Below are 16,016 nucleotides of genomic sequence, written 5' to 3'. Positions count from 1 at the left end.
AAGATTTTATAACTGCAGTTGTTAAGAGTAGGCTTGTATTGCATGTGGGTGACATTTAAACTAAGCTGTTTTTTTAAAATCTGATTTTAGGGCTGCTGTTTTACTACAGCTGCATTGGATAGGGTAGAGTTTTTCATGGGGAACTGTCCAATAAGCAGTCTTCTTCGCTCTCCGCAGTGTAATATGAAATGGTACAATCCATAAAAAAAGCTATACCATGAAATGCTATAGTCCCAGAAACTTTTGTCTTTGTTGAATATGTATAGCTCAGTTCTCTTCTGGGAAACGCATATTGATCTTAAAGCCAAGTAACCTCCATTTTATTTATTTCTTCAGGATTTCGTAAAAATGATGAAATGAAAGCTATGGAAGTCCTGCCAATCTTGAAGGAGAAAGTTGCATACCTGTCAGGTAAGGAGATGCATTTTGTGTACAATCTGTATTTCATGGATATTTATTCAGTGCTCACCAGCAACACAATGTTGTCGATTTTTACTCAGCAGTCAGGCTCAGTTGGGTCAGTTGAATTTACCTGCATGGGAGCGTGCATTGGGCTTGCAGTCTAGGACATGAATGAGGTGTTGGCGGCAAAATGAAATATAAGATGCTTTGAAGAAAAACTTAACCAGGTTTTTCTCAAGTCTTTCTCCTTTCCATGTAAATAACAGAAGTGTTTAATTTGTATACATCGGAACCTCAGTTTTCAAACATAATCTATTCAAAATGTAATCCATTTGAAAACCCAAGGATCAGTGGGCGGTCGGCAGAATCCATTGAAAAAATGGAGAAACGCGCCTCAGAAGTCATTCGACTTCCGAGGCGCGTTCGAAAATGGAAGCAATTACCTCCGGGTTTTCAGCATTCATTTTTCTGAATTGTTTGACTTCTGAAATGTTCAAAAACCGAAGTTCCACTGTATAATCAGTTCAAACAACTTCATATCTTTAGAAGTGTTGTCCTGTTTTCAAATTTATTTATCTAACAAATATTATTTGTGTTTCTTTGTTTTGAGTTAGGGGGTGCATTCCAAATACTCATATAAGAGTGGATCACTCCTGCATAAAATTGCCCAGGAATTTTAACGTAAAATAGGGTATATATTTTTTGTTTCTCCTGATATATATACTCCATCGTGCTACCTCTGAGGATGGCCATTTGGGGTAACCATTAGAGTTTTAGACTGGAACCTGGGAGACCAGGGTTCGACTCCCCATTCAACCACTGGGTGACCCAGGGCTAGTTTGGGTATCTCAGCCTAACCCTTTGGGGAAACACCATCTTGAGCTCCTTAGAGGAAAAGTGGCGTGTAAATGTAATAAATTGTTCTTTATTGCTCTGAATGTTCTCTTTTTAAGAGAGGTTAATAGGACAGTCTCTGTATTCATTTGTTGTCTTGGGCTTATTAATCCAAGAGCCAGGTGAGATATCCTAAACAGTTTCTGATGGGTTTGCCTTACTGGTTAAAAAAAACGAAAGGTTAAGGACCCCTGGACGGTTAAGTCCAGTCAAAGGTGACTATGGGGTTGCAGCGCTCATCTCGCTTTCAGGCTGAGGGAGCTGGCGTTTGTCCACAGAGAGCTTTCTGGGTCATGTGGCCAGCATGACTAAACTGCTTCTGGTACAACAGGACACCGTGATGGAAACCAGAGTGCACGGAAAAGCCGTTTACCTTCCTGCTGGATCGGTACCTATTTATCTACTTGCACTGGCATGCTTTCGAACTGCTAGGTTGGCAGGAGCTGGGACAGCAACGGGAACTCACCCTTTTGCGGGGATTCGAACTGCCGACCTTCTGATCAGCAAGGTTCAGTGGTTTAGACCACAGCGCCACCCACGTGTGCCTGAAGCTGTTACGGCATTTCAAAACCAGCTAGTTTCTAAATCTCTGGAAGAGCGGGAACTGAAAGCCAGTTGGTGAAAGAATTGGACCCTAAACATTGAAATGAGCTTTCTACGGCCCCATACGTCGCTAGGTAGCTTTCCAGAGAGCAGCACGCAATGTGCTTTAATGGTTTGCGGCTGTTAAATAGACTACGTCTGTGACATTCTTTCAAGTTTAAACACTTTAAAAGCTGTTGGGATTATCGTGGAGCAGTCTTTTCGCCCACAATCCCTAAGCAACTGACTACTTAAAAGGATGTGTTCTGCCTCCCAGCTCTGTTTGGTTTAGCGGTGTGAAATTGCAGAATGCAAAAAAAAAGGGTTTTAACTCTGTCCTATCGCCGCAGCCCAGATTTGCTTGAAAAACCCACTCGCTGGGCTCAAAACAGCACCCTCCCCTTTGACGCATCCCAACAAAAAATAAATGCGAATGCTGCTTATATAGTTGTGTTATTGTGCTCATAGGAAAACATTTAGCTCTGTATAATGCTTTTCAAACTCGGAAATCTCTGATTTGAATCTCATCTTAGCCATAAGTAGCCTTAGGAAAATTCCAAATCTGAGTTATGAGGATAATTATTCTGATTAGAGACATGAAGCTCCTTTTTTGAAGGGGGGTGTGTGCAAAAAAAATAGGGAACCCCCCCTTTCCCCTAAAAACTGAAAAATGTTGGACTATGACATATGAAAGGGTAGAGAAGTTTGTTTCAGTCTGGGCAAGCCTTCGGTTGTATATTATTATTATTATTATTATTATTATTATTATTATTATTATTACTGCCCTTCATCTGAGAATGGCAGGGTGGTTTACAATATAAAAACTCAATAATGCACAACAAAGTAACAAAACCAGTAACACCCTGCCACACACACAATTTAAAAGGACATAGATTGTGTTAATAGCCAAAGGCCTGAGACAAGAGGAGTCCTAGAAATCCATGATAAATAGAACAAATATGAAGAAGCAGAAACTGAACGATAGCTCAGGAAAGGGGACTGATAATATTTCATGTAGTATTCATTGAGTCTTGGTTTCCTCCCTTTCTTCGCAGCTCTTTTTATGGAAATAAGTGCTTTATTTCTGCTTGACACTTAGCTCATGGTGCCTAAGGTTAGTAAGGGTCACGTGTTGCATGTTCTGCCACCGTGAGCAATGGCCCCGACATGAGTTACCGCCTTTTAGTGGAGGTGAAACAATAGAGAAGATTTCTGACGGTTGCGCAGGAGCCCAGAAAAGCCCTGACGCCGTAAGTCAAGATGCACACTCCCTCCCAACCCCATAGCTGTACTTGGGGGGAGCTCAGAACCTTCAGAGTGCTACATGGTCAAAGTTAGCTCTGTACCCCTCAGCCAAGTTTGGGGCTGGCAGTGGCGTATCCGATCTGTAGACATTTTGAGTGTTAGGAATATGGTTCCGTCTTTCTTAATTTCTAAAAGTGAAGGTGGCCATTTTTTTTGACCTTTGTTTTACTCCAGGCACTGCTTGTGTGTTGGTTAGGACAAGCCTAGACTTGTATGTGCCCTCGAAGTGTGAGATAGAAATTTCTCTATAAATAAGTCAGTCAGTCAATCAGTCAGTCTTATAGCAGGGAACTATTCCCAAATCAAACTGAGCTCTCAAATCAACCTACACACACACACAGAGAGAGAGAGATAGTTGTACCTCAGAAGTCGAATGAAATCCGTTCCCGAAATCCATTCGACTTCTAAAACATTCGGAAACCAAGGTGTGACTTCCGATTGGCTGCAGGACCACATTGGATGTTCGGGTTCCAAAGAATGTTTGCAGACCGGAACACTCACTTCTGGGTTTGCGACAGTCGGAAGCCAAAACGTCCAACTCCCAAGGCGTTCAGGGTCCCAGATATGACTGTACAGCCTAGGCTTTAGTTGGGGTAGTTTGGTCTATGGTTAGCAGAAGATATGCACCCTAGATTCCATGTTACATCTTTCACCAAGATGGGCCTCGATTTCTTAATCAAAATGCCTGCCTTTTGCTAGGGATCTTCTGTAGCTGCGTAAGAGGCAGCCTACCTGCTTTGTATGTCAGCCGGTGAAAGTATATGGAGCTAGAACCATTTTTCTCTTTTTGTTTCTTGGGCTGCAGTTCTGTGGTTCTCTCGTTCATTGTTCTTGGTTAAACAAGACTGTGTTTTCTCATCCGGGAGAGTTGACTAAGCTCATCTCGCCCTAGGTGTAAGTCTTTCTCTGCTAAGCCAAGTTAACGGAGCAACGTGGAGTAGATGGGTAGTTAGACTTTGGAAATTTAAAGTTTCGCTTTGTTATCCTGGTAGTGCCTCATAATATGAGTCCAACAATGCTTTAACCCCGGTAAGTGTTGGTATCTATTGACAATGTCTCTCTCCTGTGTTGGAATATCTTTAGTTTTGGCAGTAAAGCTGGAATAACTGAGCACCCATCTAATCTGGGCTTCTACATGACCCCTGGAGACCCCAGTGGGTTCTTGCTGTTGTGTTTCAGGGCAGAGCTGTTGTTGCCCTGTGTGTAAAACTGGGTGACACCATTTTTTCTTGGTTTACTGTACTCCAGAAATGTGTGGATCCTAATCAGAGATGACTGTCAAAGATTAGTGCTGGAGAGAGATCAATATCTTATTGGGTTTGGGTTCATTAACTGTTGCACATTCCTTTTCTGCCCCCGCCAAGCCCACATTCCTGGAGATTATAATTTTGCAATAGCGTTAAAATAAAAAAGAAAAATACCTTCCCCCCTTTTTTAAAAAAGGCTGTGTAACTTTATAGATATGTTTGTTTAATTTAAAACATTTATTATGAGCTTTTCATTGCAAATACAACTCCTGAGCAGGTTACAAATGAAAGCAGTTCTGGATATAGGTACTAAAAAGCAAGGCAGGTGGTTAAGAAACCAGCTGAAATAAACCTCCGCACTGGCACCAAAGTCCACAAACTGCTGTGTTGAATAACCAGGCCTTCATTTGGTTTCGAAAGGCTAAAGTAGTGGGTGAGTCTCCATGGCAGATCTCTACAAATAGCATGGTTGTTCCGTAATTGATTGGCCAATTTAACTAGAGTGAGCTGGAAAATTGTCCTGGGGGAGATAATAAAAACAGGTAAAGTTGCGCAGTTATGGGAGGAGTTGAAACTGATGAGATTGCTTTTTGTACCTTTGCTCCACTGCAGTAAGTCCAACAAAAAATGTCTTCTGGCATTCCTTTTAAGTCAGGGGTTGGCAACCTAGGGCCCATGGGAGTCATTTAACCAACCCCCGAGCCGCCCCCAAACCGAGCCAGCCACTCGGCGAGTCCCCGCCCGCTGCGCTAAACCAGCTCAGTGACTTGCTTCCACGGCACTGAAAATTGTGCATGCGCAGATGCTGAAAACTGCGTCTACGCGGACGCCGAAAATCATGTGCGCGTGATCCGGCCCAGGGAGGGATCTCCGCTGGAGTGAACCAGCCCAGGCGAGGTAAACCTTGCCAGCCTCTGTTTTAAGTGGTATAGTAATACTGATGTTCGTGATGGATGCCTCTACTTCCCCACAATTGGATCTTAAGTTAAGCACGCAGCATCACCAGGAATGCAAATAGTCCCCTGGACGTCAAGGAAATAGTCACAGCAGTGGCCACAGACTTTCCATGTCAGGTTTGGCACATGTCCTTTGTCCTTTCTCAAAAGGGGGCCGAGGTAGGAGATGAAGGAACGTCTGATGAGGTCATAGCCAGTCCTGGCTCCGTATCGTTTCGCACACTGTGCATGCAGCTGACTCCGCCATGTGTTCATTGCGGCTCAGTGTTTTGCTGTCTTTTGCAAATGCCTCAGCTTCTATCTCTCGTAGCCTTCAAGAGCCCCAGTAATGGATGCAGAAGGCACATGATATAGTTGCTGCTGTGAAGCTAAGGTTTCCAGGATCTGGCCAGTGTCTGCATGGAAGACTAACTGGGAACTCCGTGCAGCCTTCTCTATAAAGTCCTTGGAAGTAGGGATAGGGTTGTTGGTTTTCTGGCTTCGAAGAACAATCCTGGTCTGCATGTTTTTGTAGTGGTCATGTTGCTCCAATGAGTAGCTTTCTGTTCTCGGCCTTTCCAAGTGGTATGAGAGGCATTGTAGAGTGTTATTAGGAGTACCAGTAATTGTATCTATCAGTGTAAGTGTGCAAAGTGGTTTATAGACTCCCAGTTAGCTTGCCGTCGAGACTGGGCAGTGGGGATGGGAGGAGCAACAGAGGGGTGTGGTCAGGGACTGGCTGGACAATGAGGAAGTGTAGGAGGAGCCACCCTAGGGAAGCTTCAGAAGAGGACACGGTGGGATACGGGAACACAGATCAGAGGATGGAAGCGGGGGCAGAATGGCTGGATGCTGAACAAGTAACAGGCTCGAGTGAGAGAGAGGAAGAAGAGGCAGAAAACACTGCAGATGTAGGACAGGTAGCTGAGGAGGAGGAAGGGGCTGAGGCTGCAACAAATTCACAAGAGCCTGCCAGTCCTACTGTATTCCGCTCCGCTTCCCTCTTGTCTCTGGGAACTTGGAGACTTTTGCATGTAGCAGAACGATGAGCAGAAGGAGTTTTAAGACTGCAGGGAAAACGGCCTGACAGGGAGGAGACTTAGGGGGAAGTGGGAGGCTGGATTGTCAGTTCTGGCATCTGTTTGCAATAGGTTTTTTTGTATTCTGTTTCCTTAAATGAAGAATCAACTTTACTGCAGGTCAGTCTCCGTGCTGACCTGCAGCTCACAGGTGTGAGCAATAGATAGTGTTGGCATTGGGAGTGGAAGATCTGGGTTCAAATCTCCATTTCACCTTCCAAGCTTATTGGTACAAGGTCCCAGGGTACGGTTTGAAGGCACATGAGGCCACCACCTTGCTAAAAACTAAGCAAATTTTAGTCTGATCCATGGCTGGATGGTTCACTGTCTGAGAATCACATCTACACTGCCTTTGGTTCCATGATGGAAGGAAGGCCAGATACAAATGCAATAAAATAAAGCACAAAATAAATGTTCTGGGTTGTTTGGGGAATTAACAAAGGGTTGCTCTGTGAATGCTGATCTTGAGTCCTGGGACAAAGGCTGGAATGCCAATGTGATCAGATAAATATTAAATATTTACTTCCAGCATGTCTTGTAGACCTGAAAGCAAGACCTTTTGTAAACTGCTTGTCCCCTGGTGGTGTGTGTGTTTGTTTTCAGCAAGATCTTAAAACATATTGGCAACATCTTTTTATTGAGCCAAAGCCACGCTTGTAGAAATGAACATGTGTAGAATCCCGTGCTGTCTTCTCAAATGCGTACTGTCAGATTTCAGCCCTCCCCTGGGCAAAATCTCTTATCGCCAATGCGCACCGTAGCCTGCAGTTGGCACTCAATATGTTTCTTTTTCAGGTGGAAGAGATAAGCGCGGAGGCCCCATTCTAACATTTCCAGCTCGCAGCAACCATGATAGAATACGACAAGAGGACCTTAGGAGGCTCATTTCATACCTAGCTTGTATTCCTAGGTAAGGGCATCTTCCCTGTATTATGATTTGAAGCTGCGCTACTTTGCTTCGCTGTGTCAAAACAGTTTAAAAGGGAGTCCTGTGTGGGTTCATATCAAGTTCATGTTCCTCTAACCTTCCAGTTGTTTAAGGAGATGTAACTCAGCAACCAGGCATGCTTCTCTGGAGAATTCAGAATGCTCTCAAAGAAGAAGCAGATCGCCATAAAGTTGGAGTAAGGTTGTTTTTCTGCACCAATCTCGCCCTGAATGATCGGGGCTGCAATTAACGACGACAACAACAGCAAATGCATTATTCCAAGAGGATTGCCCTTAACCAGGAGTGCAAAGTGAATTGTGGCATGAAGCCAAAGTCTGAATCACTATTGCTGCATTTGCTAGTGTTTTTCAGGTTGCAAGACCAGTTTATGCAACTGGTGATAAACTCAGATGATTAAAACAAACCTATCCCTGGACTGTACCACTTCCTGCAGCGGGTTTGTGGTTGTGGGGCACTTGTCTCTGTGCATACATATGTACACTATTCCACATTTACAGACAAATTGAAAACAGCATGTCAGGGAAAGGGTTCACCCTAGTCATCTCTTTGACGTAATTTTTCCTGGGGGTGGGAATGTGTGTGTGTGTGTGTGTGTTAGCCTTGGACTGTACAACCTACACCTGCTGCCTGAAGTGGCAGAGTCCGGGAAGAGCTTTACCACTTGATTCTGTGGATTTATAAGCTATTCCGAATTTATGAGCTTTTTGGCAAAGGAAGAAACCAGTGTTCCAAGGAACAAGGGAGAAAGTGGCTTTTTGCGAACCGTAGCTTCTTGAGGACCAGCCTTGTTGAGAGTTATTTGTGACTTTGGCCAATTGAGGTGCTTTGGCAAAGTGGCAAGACTTAAAAGATGTTTTTCCTGGTTCACACTAGGCCGAAGCTGCTGCTGCTGCTGCTGCTTCTTTTTTAAAAGTGCCAGTTTCACAGGGGGAGGACATTTCGTTGAACCGACTATTAATTCCAGAGTAAAGTTTGCACCTTATAAATGGTACTGAACATGACTCTGCAAGACTGCTCTTCAACCCAGAAATAGCTCACATCTGAGCTGGCTGCCTCTCCTTCAGTCGGTCAGAATAATATTGAGTGAAGTGTAAATTTCCTCCTTAGGGCCAGCTGGCCTTACTGTATCTGGTTATGAATTGTAGGGCTTCAGAGCTTTCCAAAAGACTCGGCGTGGACCGAATGCCAGGCTGAATTTAGGCACTGGTAGCATTTGACTCGAGTAGTCAAGTACACAGCTCTTTGTTTTTTCTTTTGCCACTTAAGTAGGTTGTTTGGACAATGGGCAAGTCAGCAAGGCACCTTCGTGAAGGAAGGGAGCATTGTGGGATGGCTGACGAACATTAGAGAGTAGTTTTTGTCAGCATTGGAAACTTGGGCAGCGGCCTTAGCCACTCATTTGGAGGCAGCTGATAGCTGCTAACCTGGATGGCTTTAAAACAGGGTTAGGGAGATTCATAGGATTAGGCCAGCTCCTTGAAGAATAGGATGCTAGACTAGAGGGGCCATTGGCCTGATCCAGTAGGTAAAGGTAAAAGTAAAGGGATCCCTGACCATTAGGTCCAGTAGTGACCGACTCTGCGGTTGCGGCACTCCTCTCGCTTTATTGGCCGAGGGAGCCGGTGTACAGCTTCCGGGTCATGTGGCCAGCATGACTAAGCCGCTTCTGGTGAACCAGAGCAGCGCACAGAAATGCCGTTTACCTTCCCACTGGAGCGGTACCTATTTATCTACTTGCACTTTGACGTGCTTTCGAACTGCTAGGTTGGCAGGAGCAAGGACCGAGCAACGGGAGCTCACCCCATTGCAGGGATTTGAACCGCCAACCTTCCAATCAGCAAGTCCTAGGCTCTGTGGTTTAACCCACAAATTGTTGCATACACAGGATGAGGTCCACTTGCACAACCAGACCACCCTGCCTCCTTCCCCTCTGCCCCCCCACCCCCTGAATCTGCTCTTGAGGGCTGGAGGGGAAATTCAGAACAGGATTAGCAGGGCACTGGGATAAGAAAGTGAGAGGGGGAAGCCCTGCTAGACTAGTGGAAACCCCTGCGCTGGATACAACCCACCCCTCCGCCTGTGCACGTCTGAAGTTTAAGCTAAAAAGTAGAGCATTAACATTGCTGCTGCTTCTTTGGCGATCCCTCATAGCAGAGTAAGATTGTCTTCCATGAACACAGTCTTAACCGTAAGTCCATAAGTGACTGTGGAGGCCAATTCTGGATCCACACGTCCTTCCACAGTGGGGACATAGGTTTCTGGGCAGGAGTTGATCAAGGTGAGGATTTGCCAAGCGTGCCTTCCTCTTAGCACGTTTCTCCCTTTCGTCCTGAGTTTGAGCGTCCTCAAAGCCTGTGACACCTTTGGTAAAAGCTGTTCTCCAACTGGAGCGCTCACAGGCCAGTGTTTCTCAGTTGTCAGTGTTTATGCTACATTAGATTTGCCTTGAGAGAGTCCTTAAACCTCTTTTCTTGACCACCGGCATTGCAGTTTCCATTTTTAAGTTCTGAATAGAGTAGTTGCTTTGCAGCTCTGCCCTGACTGATCTTTAAAGGAGAAACATCCACCACGAAGCCAAGGTCCCCTAGCAGATGGCTGAGAGAGTTGAAGCAGTAGCAAAAGTCTGTGGAAGGTCTTGTGAAACAAACAGCTTGCATGGATGCCTCTTTCTCCCGAATTCTTCACCCAACCAATATCACATGGAGGGGTGATGCAGAGGGAGGAAGGCACGAGAAAGCAAGACCTCGTTGGCTGCGCACATACTTAGTGGTACCCCAGCGTATTTTTATTGGGGAGTGTGGGGAATATGAGTGCTGTCACCCTGGCCTAGGGGACGAAACGTTGCAGTGTATTTTCAGCCCTCGCAATCCCAGAGGAGAGATAAATAGGTTTTCAAGGAACTAGGACAGTCCATCAACAGACAATTGGTTTTTTGTTTTCTGAATCTCCCTAGGCTAAGTGTCATCAACATTCTGAAGTCAATAGGTCCTTGTTAGACTATGTAGGAAGTGTTTAAATTAGAGGACATCGTAACAAAACAGAACTATTGTCTCACTGATATCTGGCTCTGTGACGCTACGGTTGCTTCTGTGCTGAGTTTTAAATGAACTGTTAAATTTTTGCTGAAACCTATGTTGTGCTTTATCCACTAGTGCAGGGGCACTCCAATAATAAAGGTAAACCAGGCAGGTGCCTGGGGAGTCGTAGAGTCATAGAATCGTAGAGTTCGAAGGTAGCCCAATGGTCATCTAGTCCAACCACCTGTGATGCTGGAATCTAAACTAAAGCATCCAAGACAGATGGCCATCCAGCTGTGAATACCTGTTGCAGATGTTCAGATGTTCTGCAGAAAGAGGGAGGAGAGTGTGTGCCTGAATGTTTGAGGAGATGCACGAGACATCTTGGCATCTGGTTGCCTGGGTGATGTACATTTAGTATGTGTAAAATGTTCATTCATCTAGGGTTGGCCATGCACTAGTGCTTAATCCTACCAGGTTGTGTAAAATTCCGGTGAGATGTCCCCCTTCTACAGGTGAAGCTCCCACTGAGTTGACGGATGGGGACGAGAATAGAATTGGCAGGCAGAGCAGCCAGGTTGGCGCCTGGGGACCATTCCTGCCTCTATTAACTGTTGTCTTGTTTGCTTTCTAGTGAAGAAGTATGTAAACGAGGTTTCACCGTTATTGTAGATATGCGTGGATCTAAATGGGACTCTATTAAGCCACTTTTGAAGATCTTGCAGGAATCCTTTCCCTGTTGCATTCATGTTGCACTGATAATCAAGCCAGACAACTTTTGGCAGAAACAGCGGACTAACTTCGGCAGCTCCAAGTTTGAATTTGAGGTAAACTTCTCAATAACCAATGTTGGGTGCCCAAAGTGCTGCAGGGAAACCCGCCATTTGAACAGTGTTTTGGGAAATGTTGTAGAACTTTCATTTGGTACATTAAAGCCTTCCATTTCAACGTTGCTGAGGAAACTTACGGAGCAGAAACTCCTGTGCTCCTCCATTGATGCTCAAAAGGGCAAGTGGGAAAAATAACCCCAAATGGCAAAACAAACAAGCTAGAAATAATTCCTCAGTGGCCCTGGGAATGCTGGCTGTGTCAGCGATGACTGTGTCAGCGATGATGCCAATCATAGCTGTCAACGGTCCCTTATTTGGCGGGAAGCCCCCTTATCCCAGCGCCGTGTCCCGCTGCTGTCCCTTATTGATGATGTCCCTTAAATTTCCTGGGTTTCAAAGGAAGGAACTCCTCCCCCTCCCTCCCTGCCGGCCAGGGAGGAGGGAGGCTCCAACTGTGTTGCTTGGCTGCGTTGCTCACCCAATAAGTAGTCTAAGAATGAGTGGCGGGTGGAGCTTGCATGCCTTGTGCCGATCAAATCGGCCGCGTTGCCAGGGGACTTACCTTTGCTCAGTGCTTCCCATCGGAGAGGTGACAGTGGTTTCCCTTGCTGCATCCCCTTTGCCGGGTTGCTGCACTGTGGGAACCACCGCTTGAGGCTTCGTTTGGCTGCTGGCTGGGCTTTCTGCCTTTCGCTCGGAGGGGCTCAGAAGTTGAACATACCTGTGTGCGGAAAATCCCTTATTTTGGCTGCTGATCCCTTATTTTCGAGGCTGCTGGTCCCTTATTTTCAAATCTGTAAGTTGACAGCTATGATGCCCATATGTTGCTCACACGTGGAAGGAACCAATGAACTCAGGTTGCTATGGACACATAGCAAAACTCCCTCTGCACCAACACATACTTATGACATCATAATGCCCATCAGTTTCAGTGACATCATAATGACCATCAGTTTCAGTGGCCCAGCCATGCCAAAGCTTAGATGATCCCTACAGGCAGAGGTTCAGATCTCTTTACATGGTTAATCACTGCGATTTGGGGGTACAGCACAGCTCCCCCATAGTTCCCTGGAGTTTGGTTCAATGGAATTGTACATTTCCAGCGCTTTAAATGTATCTCGTTGTGTGGTTAACCTTTAACCGTTGCTGCTTTTCAGACCAACATGGTGTCTCTGGAAGGCCTTACCAAAGTTGTCGACCCTTCTCAGTTAACTCCCGAATTTGACGGCTGCTTGGAATATAACCACGAGGAATGGATAGAAATCAGAGTTGCCTTTGAGGATTACATTAGCAATGCCACACACATGCTCTCCAGGCTGGAGGAGCTGCAGGACATATTGGCCAAAAAGGACTTGCCTCAGGACTTGGAGGCGGCTCGGAGTATGATCGAAGAGCACTCGCAGCTGAAGAAGAAGGTCATCAAAGCGCCCATTGAGGACCTGGACTTGGAAGGGCAGAAGTTGCTGCAGAGGATACAGAGCAGCGAGACCTTCCCCAAAAAGAACTCTGGGTCTGGAAACGCGGATCTGCAGAACCTCTTGCCCAAAGTGTCCACCATGTTAGACAGGTTGCACTCGACGCGGCAGCATCTGCACCAGATGTGGCATGTGCGGAAGGTGAAACTGGACCAATGCTTTCAGCTCAGGCTTTTTGAACAAGATGCAGAAAAGGTAAAATGGCGGCAGGGGGTGGGGGTATTTCTTGGTCAACTTCTTAAGTTGATGGGAGGCGGGTGGTGCTGTGGGTTAAACCACAGAGCCTAGGACTTGCCGATCAGAAGGTCGGCAGTTCGAATCCCCGTGCCGGGGTGAGCTCCCGTTGCTCGATCCCTGCTCCTGCCAACCTAGCAGTTCAAAAGCATGTCAAAGTGCAAGTAGATAAATAGGTACCACTGCGGTGGGAAGGTACATGGCGTTTCTGTGCACTGCTCTGGTTCGCCAGATGCAGCTTAGTCATGCTGGCCACGTGACCCGGAAGCTGTAGGCCGGCTCCCTTGGCCAATAAAGCGAGATGAGTGCCGCAACGCCAGAGTCGGCCACAACTGGACCTAATGGTCAGGAGTCCCTGTACCTTTATGTGTCAGCACCCAGTGGCACTGTGGGGGTCTGCAGGATTCTTTTCCAAGGAAGGGGCCAAGTAAAGCAGTCAAAAGATACTTTCTCAGAATAGAAACGTGAAGGAGGATGTCTGTACATTTTGCCTCGCATCTCAGGTTCTACAAATGCTAGAAACTTTCTGTTTTTAAAAAATGAAACCTGGGATTGGTGGATTTTGGTTCATCAGGAAACGGGGTAGAGCTGTCCCCTTTGTACTGCTCGCCATGCAGATACCCATTGATTGATCTGTTCAATGGACAGCTGTTGGAACACCCAGTATGGCTGGACATGTTCTCTTTTAGGAGCCTTGGATTTAGTGCCTGTGTGACCGCTCAGGCTTGAGGAGGAGCTGGCTGCTTCTGTATGGAGCCGGTGAGGTGTTGCCCAGAGCCTGCAGCCCATAACCTCCAGGAACCAGATGTGGTCCATCAATTGGCCCTTTAAGTCATGCTAAAATGGAATTCTGAATGCTTATCTTTTTAAAAAAGGTAGGGGGGCAATTGGCAAGCATAAACTAGCTTCCAGTTTTCATAGGCGTGAAGCCTCAAGCCTCACTATAGTCGTTGAGACCTATCCATGCTTAATTTAGGATTGGGCCTCTCAGACTGCTGTTACGCACTTTGGGGAGTAAGTCCTCTTGAACTCTGCATGCTTCAACTTCCAGATAAAACACACACATAGGATCTGCCCCTAGCTAAGCGTGGCGTTGTGCAGTTTCACGTTGGTGGCCCCTTTTTCCCGTTGCCGTAATGACTTATTTAGTGGGACGCTGGTGGCGCTGTGGGTTAAACCACAGAGCCTAGGACTTGCCAATCAGCAGGTCGGCAGTTCGAATCCCCGCGATGGGGTGAGCTCCCGTTCTCAGTCCCTGCTCCTGCCCACCTAGCAGTTTGAAAGCACGTCAAAGTGCAAATAGATAAATAGGTACCGCTCCGGTGGGAAGGTAAACGGTGTTTCTGTGCACTGCTCTGGTTCGTCAGAAGTGGCTTAGTCATGCTGGCCACATGACCCGGAAGCTGTACGCCGGCTCCCTCCGCCAATAAAGTGAGATGAGCGCCACAACCCAAGAGTCGGTCACGACTGGACCTAATGGTCAGGGGTCCCTTTACCTTTACCTAATGACTTATTTAATGCAGATACCTCTATGATTTAGGCAAATTAATCGTAACAACTGGGATTTGAGAGAAATGCTTTACGTGCTCACACTGCTTTTCAGCGCAGATCGGCTTTCGAAACAGATAACAATTAAAATCCGGCATGCAACAAACAAAAGCCTAATAAAACTTCAAGCCTCTCAGTGCAGTGATTGTGGTTTACATCCCAGCACCCCGGACTCCTTGTTCTAATTTTTACCAATTTCTCTTAACTCCTCTTTCACTAGAAGGGTTGGGGGGTATACAGGCAACTGAAAGCAACACCTTTGACCTGAGTCTCGAGAGAATAAACTAACCAGAGGTCATGCCCCTTCCCTAGCTTGCTCCTAAAGTGACCACCACAAAGGTTGTTGCTCCTTTGGGGTGGGGTGACCTGCCACCCTTGGTGGGCCCAGCGTAAATAACCTCTCTGGAGGTAATTGCAGAAGCAGATGTTACTCACAGCAGGGGTGGGGTAGGGTAGGCCTTCTCTTCTGCCCTGATATTTGCTCATAGTAGACCACTATAAAGCAAGCAGCACATAAGCGGCACACAAAACACTACCAAACCATTCTACGTTCTAAAACTTACATTAATAATCCAAAACTTGAGAGAACAATGTACAAGATCTACTACAGAAGCCACAAACAGAAAACTCATTCAAATTGTGTCCGAAAGGAAGAGTCAGTCTTTAAAGTTCCTTTAGACAGGCTCCTGTAGATATCAACAAAGGTAAGTTTGATCAAACGAAGTGTCGGCGATGTTGCACTCAAGGGTTAGATATCAACAAAGATAAGTTTGTCGGTGATGTTACGCACAAGACTTAGACAGGGTGCCGGCGTTTGTCACCTGTTTCGCCCATGAAGAGTCTTGGGCTTCTTCAGTAAATTCTCTCTCATGATTTTGATATATTTATAAACATTCAACTTCATATGCTAAGTCCTTTCTTGACTTAAGCATTTATTCATTTACATAAACTGGCAGTAGATCTCACCACAGCATCAACGCTGTAGCGTTCTGGATTTTCATGCCACTTAAGTTGTAAGTGTCCAGCGCTGCTTGTCGCTAGAATGATGTACGGATTATTTAGTAAGAACGTACGGACCACCCTTCTTGTCACAGGAACATTCCAGTCATTTCAAAGATGGAGTTAACTCTTTATTAGCAAAAACACGGTCTCTGCAGCCTTGGCTGAGTGTCAGGCCTAATGAGCAGAGCAGCTCATTCCCATTGATAATCTTCCATGAAAATCACTTGTCAAGACTGAAAGGCCCTGTCTCCTCGGGGCTTTCCGCAAGCAAGCGGAGACTGTGCCTGAATGTAGCCAACCTCTCCTCCAACCTTTTCATGCCTCTCCTGGTTCTAGGCAACAGAGGAAGGAGAGCTTGTCGTAGCAGCATGGGGGGAAACTTGTAACATTTCACCTTCCTGACTCATCTCTGCCTCTTGGCCTCCCTCCTCCTCGTCTCCTGCTTCCACTTCTGCCTCACTGCCACACTGGGAGCCAATGTGGTGTAGTGGTTAGGAGCGGTAGTCTTGTAATCTGG

General features: G+C 46.1%; 1 protein-coding gene across 7 annotated transcripts in view; it reads left to right on the top strand.

The window, feature by feature from the left end:
- Positions 1-16,016, top strand: part of TRIO (trio Rho guanine nucleotide exchange factor) — a 281,042-nt gene that overhangs the window by 75,196 nt on the left and 189,830 nt on the right. For all 7 annotated transcript variants that reach the window (XM_082234103.1, XM_082234106.1, XM_082234105.1 and 4 more), the window contains exons 2-5: positions 337-411; positions 7,240-7,354; positions 11,045-11,237; positions 12,398-12,910. In XM_082234103.1, the coding sequence (XP_082090229.1) occupies positions 337-411; positions 7,240-7,354; positions 11,045-11,237; positions 12,398-12,910 (896 nt within the window). The remainder of the gene's footprint in view (positions 1-336; positions 412-7,239; positions 7,355-11,044; positions 11,238-12,397; positions 12,911-16,016) is intronic.

Source organism: Podarcis vaucheri (assembly GCF_965113315.1).
Source record: "Podarcis vaucheri genome assembly, chromosome: 8".
Lineage (NCBI taxonomy): Eukaryota > Metazoa > Chordata > Lepidosauria > Squamata > Lacertidae > Podarcis > Podarcis vaucheri.
Note: the sequence above shows the minus strand (reverse complement) of the source record. Positions and strands in the feature narration are given on the sequence as shown.